This window comes from Zea mays, chromosome 1 (assembly GCF_902167145.1).
Source record: "Zea mays cultivar B73 chromosome 1, Zm-B73-REFERENCE-NAM-5.0, whole genome shotgun sequence".
Lineage (NCBI taxonomy): Eukaryota > Viridiplantae > Streptophyta > Magnoliopsida > Poales > Poaceae > Zea > Zea mays.
In genome coordinates this window covers 23,303,579-23,310,900 of record NC_050096.1, presented here as the reverse complement: position 1 = coordinate 23,310,900, position 7,322 = coordinate 23,303,579, and the positions used below count along the sequence as shown (strand labels likewise).

At 54.1% G+C, this 7,322-nt stretch overlaps 1 protein-coding gene across 2 annotated transcripts; it reads right to left on the bottom strand.

The window, feature by feature from the left end:
- Positions 1-3,871: 3,871 nt before the first annotated feature.
- Positions 3,872-5,989, bottom strand: LOC100192806 (uncharacterized). Of its 2 annotated transcripts, none has more exons than XM_023300156.1 (4): positions 5,361-5,989; positions 5,118-5,234; positions 4,933-5,016; positions 3,872-4,786 (listed from the first exon to the last, which is right to left on the bottom strand). In XM_023300156.1, the coding sequence occupies exons 1-4, from the start codon at positions 5,772-5,774 to the stop codon at positions 4,736-4,738; spliced, it is 666 nt and encodes a 221-aa protein (XP_023155924.1). In that variant the 5' UTR covers positions 5,775-5,989; the 3' UTR covers positions 3,872-4,735. The 2 variants fall into 2 exon arrangements, with proteins under 2 accessions (XP_023155924.1, NP_001131471.1); NM_001137999.2 differs by having other exon boundaries at positions 4,344-4,771; positions 5,361-5,962.
- Positions 5,990-7,322: the final 1,333 nt, after the last annotated feature.

Sequence of the window (7,322 nt, the reverse complement as noted above, 5' to 3'; positions counted from 1 at the left end):
CAGCGGCAGCCGCGCAGCCCGGCCTTATTTACCGTGCCCCGCCCCCATTCGGGGACTCAATCCTCCGAGATGACAGGTCAGCAACGACCAGTCAAGTCACCGTGGGCGTGGGAGGGGTTAGTGACTACTAGTGATTACTGCTCCGGAAGAGGTAGCAGGATTACCAAAAAGCACAGTGACTGCCGCCTCATATACAGTAGTACGTGCCTGTACTGTACGCGCCTCGTCAGCGTTAGTTTCAGCTACTGCCGTACGCCACGCTTCATTGTTTCATCCAAGTAGGCTTGAGTAGCCACGCAGCCCTATCAGCAAAATCCGGACGCAGACGTGCAGTCAGTACTAGCGGTCTAGACGTCTAGTGTAGCAAGCACCAAGCAGGGGGGAATCGCATCCGAGCAGACGGCGCACAGATCCCGGTGCGCGACGCGGTACGGCGGAGAGGGATGGATGGATCGATCGACGATGACTGCAGGCGCGCGCGCACCGTCATCGCCAGCGCGGCGAGGCCGGCCGGCAGTACAGCCGGGGCGCCTAGCTGGTGCACGTAGCATGCGCGCGATGCGAACAATCCCGCGCCCCCCGTCCATTCTGACGCCACGGGGCCGTTGGATAGCTGTTGCGTTCTTGCGGAAACCGCCCACCGCTCCGTCGTCCCGTCTTGTACTCCCGTCTAGTCTCGTCGATCGCGCTCATTAGCGTTAGCCCACCCTGGTTCTGAGAGTGACCATGCCTGCGAGGTGCGAGCACATCACGCGAACGGCACTAGTGCATGCAGACTATGCAGTGCGCCCTACAGCTCTGCTCTTGTTTCCCGTTGACTCCTGCGCTCCGAATTTACTTTTACGAACTCCTGCGTGCATGCATGCACCCGACCGTCCTTTTGGGGGGCAATCCAGAAAGAGAGGAGGATAAAAGGGCAGTGCGTGTGCGTGCGAGGAACACAACAACCACAACAAAAAAAAAGGGATCATCAGGTCACCATATATAAATATGCACACATCACCATAGTATGTATATATTCCCCTCACCAACAAGATGTCAGATAGATGGGTATGGGCATAGTACAGGTACAGCAGCGGAGCGGCTGCAGGAGTATGTTCTCAGCTGTAGTAGCGGGCATAACGAAAGATGCTTACCACTTCCTGCAAGGCTGCAAACGCAACATGCAATTTTGAAGTCGGGCGCTACCCGTGAGATGTGGGGGGCGTGAGGTGAGGTGAGGCCGCGAGGGGTGGTACATCGGTATTCGGTGTAAAAATATCGATCATCGGTCTTTGAATGTGAGTGCTGGTTTCGCCAAAGAAAACAGGACGGAGCTCTGGCAGCTGACGGGGCTCGCTGGAGAGACTGGGACGGATCGGCCTCGGCGCCGGGCGTCGCGGCAGGTGGCGGCGCACGGATCGAGCTGCCGCTGCCGGGCCGAGGGCCGAGCACTTTGGCCGCTGGCGACGGCCAATGGAGCGCGGGAGGGCCGGGCAGGCGGGCGAGCATGCCGCGCGGCGCGGTGGAGCGCAGGGCGCGCTGGCTGGCAGGCAGGCAGGCAGCGGGTCGCAGTTACGCAGCACGGCGCCTGTCGCCGCTTTGTATCTTACCGCAACCGTGCACCGGAGCCATGGGGCCTCGCGCGGACACAAGTACTCGCCGCGCACATGCCGCTCCCCCGACGCTTTAAAGAATTGGCCAGAGAGATCTTGTGCTGGAGCAGTACGTCCCCCCGGTGGCCGGAGCCACCACACACACACACACAGACACGGGTACTCCCCCCCTTCGCCAGGTCGGTCGCCATTGCTTTCGCTAGCTACCAGTACCACACACCACCTTAGCCTCGATCGCCTCTGCCAGCTCGATCGGCATCGACGACTGGGGCCTCGCCCCCGTTTTGAACACGATGAATCGTGCCGCTTCCGTTTGGGAGGATCACACACGACAAACAAACAAAAAAAAAGACACGCATGGCCACTACCACCAGCCCAGGGAGTACCTTTTCTTTTTCCTAGGGGAAAAAACATGGTGGCTACTCTGAAATGGCTGGCACCAACGAAATCTGAAGCCCTTGTTGTTTAGTGGAGTGGAGGAGGGCGCGGGGCTTTGGGAGGTCCAGGCTGGTCCTAAGATCGTTTCGCGGATAATGACACTGGCGTTGGTTGGCTGGCCGGCATTCATGGTGCGAGTTGCGCGCTGAATCTTCTGTTGCAAATATCTACAAGTGAGCAGTAGACGGTTCGATCGCAGGCACGCACGGGAGCCGGCCGGTTGACGTCAACGTTCGCCAAACAGGGACAGCGTTGCTGCCTGCTGCGGAGGCCCGGCCGTCGCGACCGAATTTTTTGTTTTTGAGTCCTTTTTGTGTTAAAAATTTTCAATTAGACCCCCAGGAAACTTAAATGCAATTTTGGACCCATTTCTCGGCGCCATGAGCTATGGCGCCGAGTTTACACATCTCGGCGCCATAGATCTTGGCGCCGAGCTACCTGCCGCGCTGTCGTCCACGAGCTGACGCGGCGTCGACGTGGCACTGAGCTCGGCGCCAAGATCTATGGCGCCGAGCTCGAATATATAATCACAAAGCTTGTCTAGCTCAGTTGGCAGAGCACAAGGCTCTTAACCTTAAGGTCGTGGGTTCGAGCCCCATCTTAAACATATTTTTTTGTCTTTGTCACTGATTTGTTTTTTTATTGTTCAGATTTTTTCGTTTATGCCGCTGGTTTGTCCGTGCGTTCAATATTTTTTGTCTTTGTCACTGATTTAAACAAGCATGCACGCACTGCTGTTCTATTTAACTTGGACAAATGTTTCTAAAAAAACTCGAGCACCTGCTTCCTAGTGCTTTTTTTCCCTATGTGATATAAATCACACTCTCAATTAGCACTAATTGTGGGTTTTATATTCTTAATAAATTGCTCTGCTCCATCAAAATAAGTGATGTTCTCGTTTTTTCGATGAATCAAAACGTTTTTTTAACTTTGACTAAATATGTAAAAAAACATTAATATTTACAATACATAATTAATACTATTAGATATATATTTGAATTTGTTTTCACAATAAACTTACACAACAAAAACTTATTTTCAGTGAGATGGCGGGAGTAGACTAGTTATGGATAAGTCTAACTAATCTAACAAATTATCATTTTTCTTTGTGACAGACAAGGCACATCTGTCTTAAACTTTTTGAGCGAGACAGATGCGGTGTGGAAAAGAGGCTTTTGCTAGTGACGTGAGTCCGTGACGATGTGTGTTCTTGCGTCATATATGAATGATTTTTTTTTTGCGAGAAAGGAGATTTGATCGGTGGCGTATAGATGACAGCATACGAATTAGTCTCGGTGACCGCCAAGACAGCAGCGGCGCAGCGGGCGGAAGGTTAATAGGCGACGACACGCACCTGTTTGTGCTCTCGTCACAGTGGTGCCGCGTTGCGTGTCTCTGGTGGGGTTTGGTATTGCCGGTTACAGGCATCATGACAACATATACCCGTTGATTGGTTTCTGGCTAAGTACATCATACTTTGTCTAAGGTTATTCATTCGAATTAAAAACTAATCTTAAATATAAAAATTACGTAAATTGTGGCAAGTTCCGCAGTGAACCAAAAAAGCCTAATATACATGTTTTCTTTTTTATAGTTCCATGTCGTTTTCACGAGGTTTAAGTTAATCTTGTAAAACTGTAGATATAAATAATTGTTTTGTTATTTATTTTTGAAACATAATAGTAGTACCGATTTGTTTAAAAAATACATTTACATAAATATATATTTACATAAAAAATAAATCAGTGATAAAGACAAAAAATATTGAACGCACGGACAAATCAGTGGCATAAACAAAAAAATCTGGACAATAAAAAACAAATCAGTGACAAAGACAAAAAAATATGTTCACGGTGGGGCTCGAACCCACAACCTTAAAGTTAAGAGCCTTGCGCTCTGCCAACTGAGCTAGACAAGTTTTGTGGTTATATATTCGAGCTCGGCGCCATAGATCTTGGCGCCGAGCTCGGTGCCACGTCGACGCCGCGTCAGCTCGTAGACGACAGCGCGGCAGGTAGCTCGGCGCCAAGATCTATGGCGCCGAGATGTGTAAACTCGGCGCCATAGCTCATGGCGCCGAGAAATGGGTCCAAAATTGCATTTAAGTTTTCTGGGGGTCTAATTGAAAATTTTTGACACAAAAAGGACTCAAAAACAAAAAATTCGGCCGTCGCGAGCGAGAGAGAAAAAAATAAAATAAAAGGATACTCCTACTATTCCTACCGGCTTCCGGGAGAGGATCACGCACATACTACAATACAACAAACAAACAGTATGTATGACCGCGAGGAGAGGAGGTGCAAAAAGGGATTTCACGTCGGCGCGCATGTTTTGTTTTTGTTCTGCCTCAGGTTGTTGTTTCCCACTGCAATGACAGCTAAAAAGTGGGAGACTAACTGGAGATAGGAACACAACAGGTGCAGAGAGCCACCGTGAAAGAAGAAGAAAAACATACTACATGGGACAGACAGACAGGCAGAGAGAGAGAGAGAGAGAGATAGGTGGCAAAGCAGGTGGAGATTAATAGACGCATCGCAACGCAAGGGAAGATCTCTTGGAGATCCGGGGAAGATTTGCAAACGCACTCGAGCCTGCCTGCCCATCTCCTATGGCTTTTCTGGGACAGGTACACAACAGAGAGCCGCCGAGCGAGGAAGAAGACGCGGAGCACGGACAAAGTCCAACCGGCATCGGGCAGGCAGTCACCACCTCTTCTTCTCCGACGCATCTCTGCACACCTGCAGAAATGTTTTCTTTTTTTTTTATAAGCTTGCGAATCCAACAAGGATGGTGGCGGCTATATATATATGTGTGTGTGACTTGTTTGTCTGAACAAGAAAGAGAGAGCAGCACGCTGCATGCTGGAAACTGGAAGGAATGCTTGCTCACTCACACTCACCTGTCGTCTGGGCATCGGCTTGACGGGGGCCGGGGAGTACTGCATTTGCATGTAGCCGCTCAAAGCAGCCCCGTTTAAGGGAGACTGCAAGAACAAGGAAAATGCACAACAAAACTGAAATTAGTCGCGGCACCGTGTAATAAGCGAGCGCAAACGAACGGCTGCGGGGGTAGTGGGTGGCGCACCTTGAATCCCGTCGTGGTGGAGAAGGCGTACGAGAAGTCGGCGGCATTGCCCATCTCTGTCATCTGGGCATCATCAGCGCCGCCATAGCCGCCGTTGGCCTCCCCCGAGCTCGTCGCCTGGGAAATTAAGGAGCATATACATGGCGTCGTCACCAATCACGAAGGACAGAGGTGGGATTGCAAGCACGACGCGTACGCGCAACGCGTGGGCAGGGGCACGCCACGTGCTACCACCCACCCTACCTTGGAGTAGACAAAGAAGGGCGGCGAGCTGGCCGTGTCCTCGAGCAGAGACGACGCCGCGGCGGCGGCGGCCCTCTTGTTCTTCTGCCGCCTCGCCGCGGCGGCCGTCTCCTCACGCCTCCCCTTCCTCTCCGCATTGGCGTGCGCAGCGGCGGCGCCACCTTCGACGTCGTTGCCGGCGGAGCTGTGCTGGCGCGGGCCGGAGGAGGCGTCGGAGATCATTGACAGGTCGTCCTCCTCCGAGTAGTACTCGCAGTAGTACGGCTGGCACGGCTTGCCGTTGAAGCGCGCGGTGCCGCAGGAGTAGGAAGAGGTGTGGTCGTCGAGGTAGGTGGTCCAGCCGGACTGGCAGCCGCTGCTGCACTCGGAGCTCGCCGCCGCCGCCGCCATCGCCATCGCCAGCTTCTCGTCCATTCCTCCCCCACCGCACAGCTGCCGGCCCTCGAACAATGCCACACCGCACGTACGCGGCGTCCCTGTCTGTCTACGCTCTTCTCTACTCTCCCACCCGTCCACCCCTAACGAATCCCTCACGAGCCAGCCAGCCAGCTGCAGTGGTCAAGTGTAGAGGACAAATTAGAGTAGCGGGCAGTACACGAGCGGTGCTGTGTTGTGTTGTGTTAGCGCCGGGGGTACTGCTACTAAAGTAGGAGGCGGAGGAGAGCCGGCGGTAGGCCCCGCACCGGGCGCGGCGGCCTCGCTGACAAGTGGGGGGACGTGTCGTGGGGCCATGGCGTCGGCGAGGAAGAGGCGGAGCGGGGAGCGACCACGTGCGGGACAGCGAGGCAAGGGGACGGGACGGACCCCCGTGGCGGGGGCGTACGCAACTGTTACGTGTGGTCCGGGCGAATCCCGTGACGGGGGGCAACGGAGGAGCCGGCGCGCCTCGCCAGACGCCACGCGTTCCCGTCGGGCCTCGTCGTCTGACTCCCGCCCAGCCGTACGCCACGATGGGCGATGGATGGCATGGGCCGCCGGGTCGCGCCACGCCTGGGGTCTTTGGAGGGCGATCCGGGGGCAACGCGCGGTGGCTGGTGCCAGCTCCAGAGTCCCCGAACTGTCCCGCGCGCACCGGGCCGTGCCGCACGGCCGTAACGCTAGTCTGTCCGCGGTGCCGGTTGATTCCGTCTGGGTACTTGGTGGCGTTGCTAGGCTGCCTACGGGTATCCTCGGGGCACCGTACGAGCGACGTATCACCAATTGGACCAGGCGATTTTTGTGGCCGGTTTCTTCTTGTTGGGCGTAACGTACGAGCACGACAACGAGACAGACTGGAGTGACGTGATTCCGTTCGGTGATGTGCGCGCTAGCTGGCGTGTTTAGTGTGATCGCGATATGGTACACGCAGCAGTATCTGCGCCGCTCGAGAAGAGGAAGCCGTAGGTACGACGACGGCGACACTGTGAAACCGTATATTGACTTGGACGAGCTATGGCCGCTCCTGGAAGCTGGAAGTGAGGCGACATGCATAGGCTCCAGGTGACATCGCCATGTCTGGGTAAATTCTGTTGGTTGTTGAGCATCAACACGGCTTCAATTTTATTTTTCGATAAAAATAGAAGAGGCAAGCAAGCTAGCACGGGAGGCAGCTCGGCTCGCTGTGCTGGAGAACACTCGTGGACGGGGGGGAGAGAGAAGACGACAAGAAGAAAACGACTGAAAAAAAACAGCAGGGGAACAGAATGGACCCTCTCGGCCGGCCCAACCTGGTGCAGTGCTTAGGACCTGGCCAGGTTATAGTGTCTTAATTTCGCGTAGGAAAAGACGTGCCGTTCAGAATTGCTCCAACCTCTCTTTCACAGGTGGATCCGATCCAAGTTGAGGGCACAGCAGTACCTAGTCTTTTTAGACAACCTTTTTATATAGCTAACCGGATTAGCCCGGGCATGCGTGACTAGCAAATTCAATGCGCAGAAAAGTGCTTAGGTCCTCATTGACACGACGTCCCGGTCCACACCATCC

Excerpts from the sequence above, each read along its gene's own strand:
- LOC100192806 (XM_023300156.1), bottom strand. The coding sequence starts at position 5,774 with ATGGACGAGAAGCTGGCGATGGCGATGGCGGCGGCGGCGGCGAGCTCC. Across the intron at positions 5,235-5,360 it reads CCTTCTTTGTCTACTCCAAG|GCGACGAGCTCGGGGGAGGC; the intron begins GTAGGGTGGGTG and ends TTAATTTCCCAG. Across the intron at positions 5,017-5,117 it reads CCACCACGACGGGATTCAAG|TCTCCCTTAAACGGGGCTGC; the intron begins GTGCGCCACCCA and ends TTGTTCTTGCAG.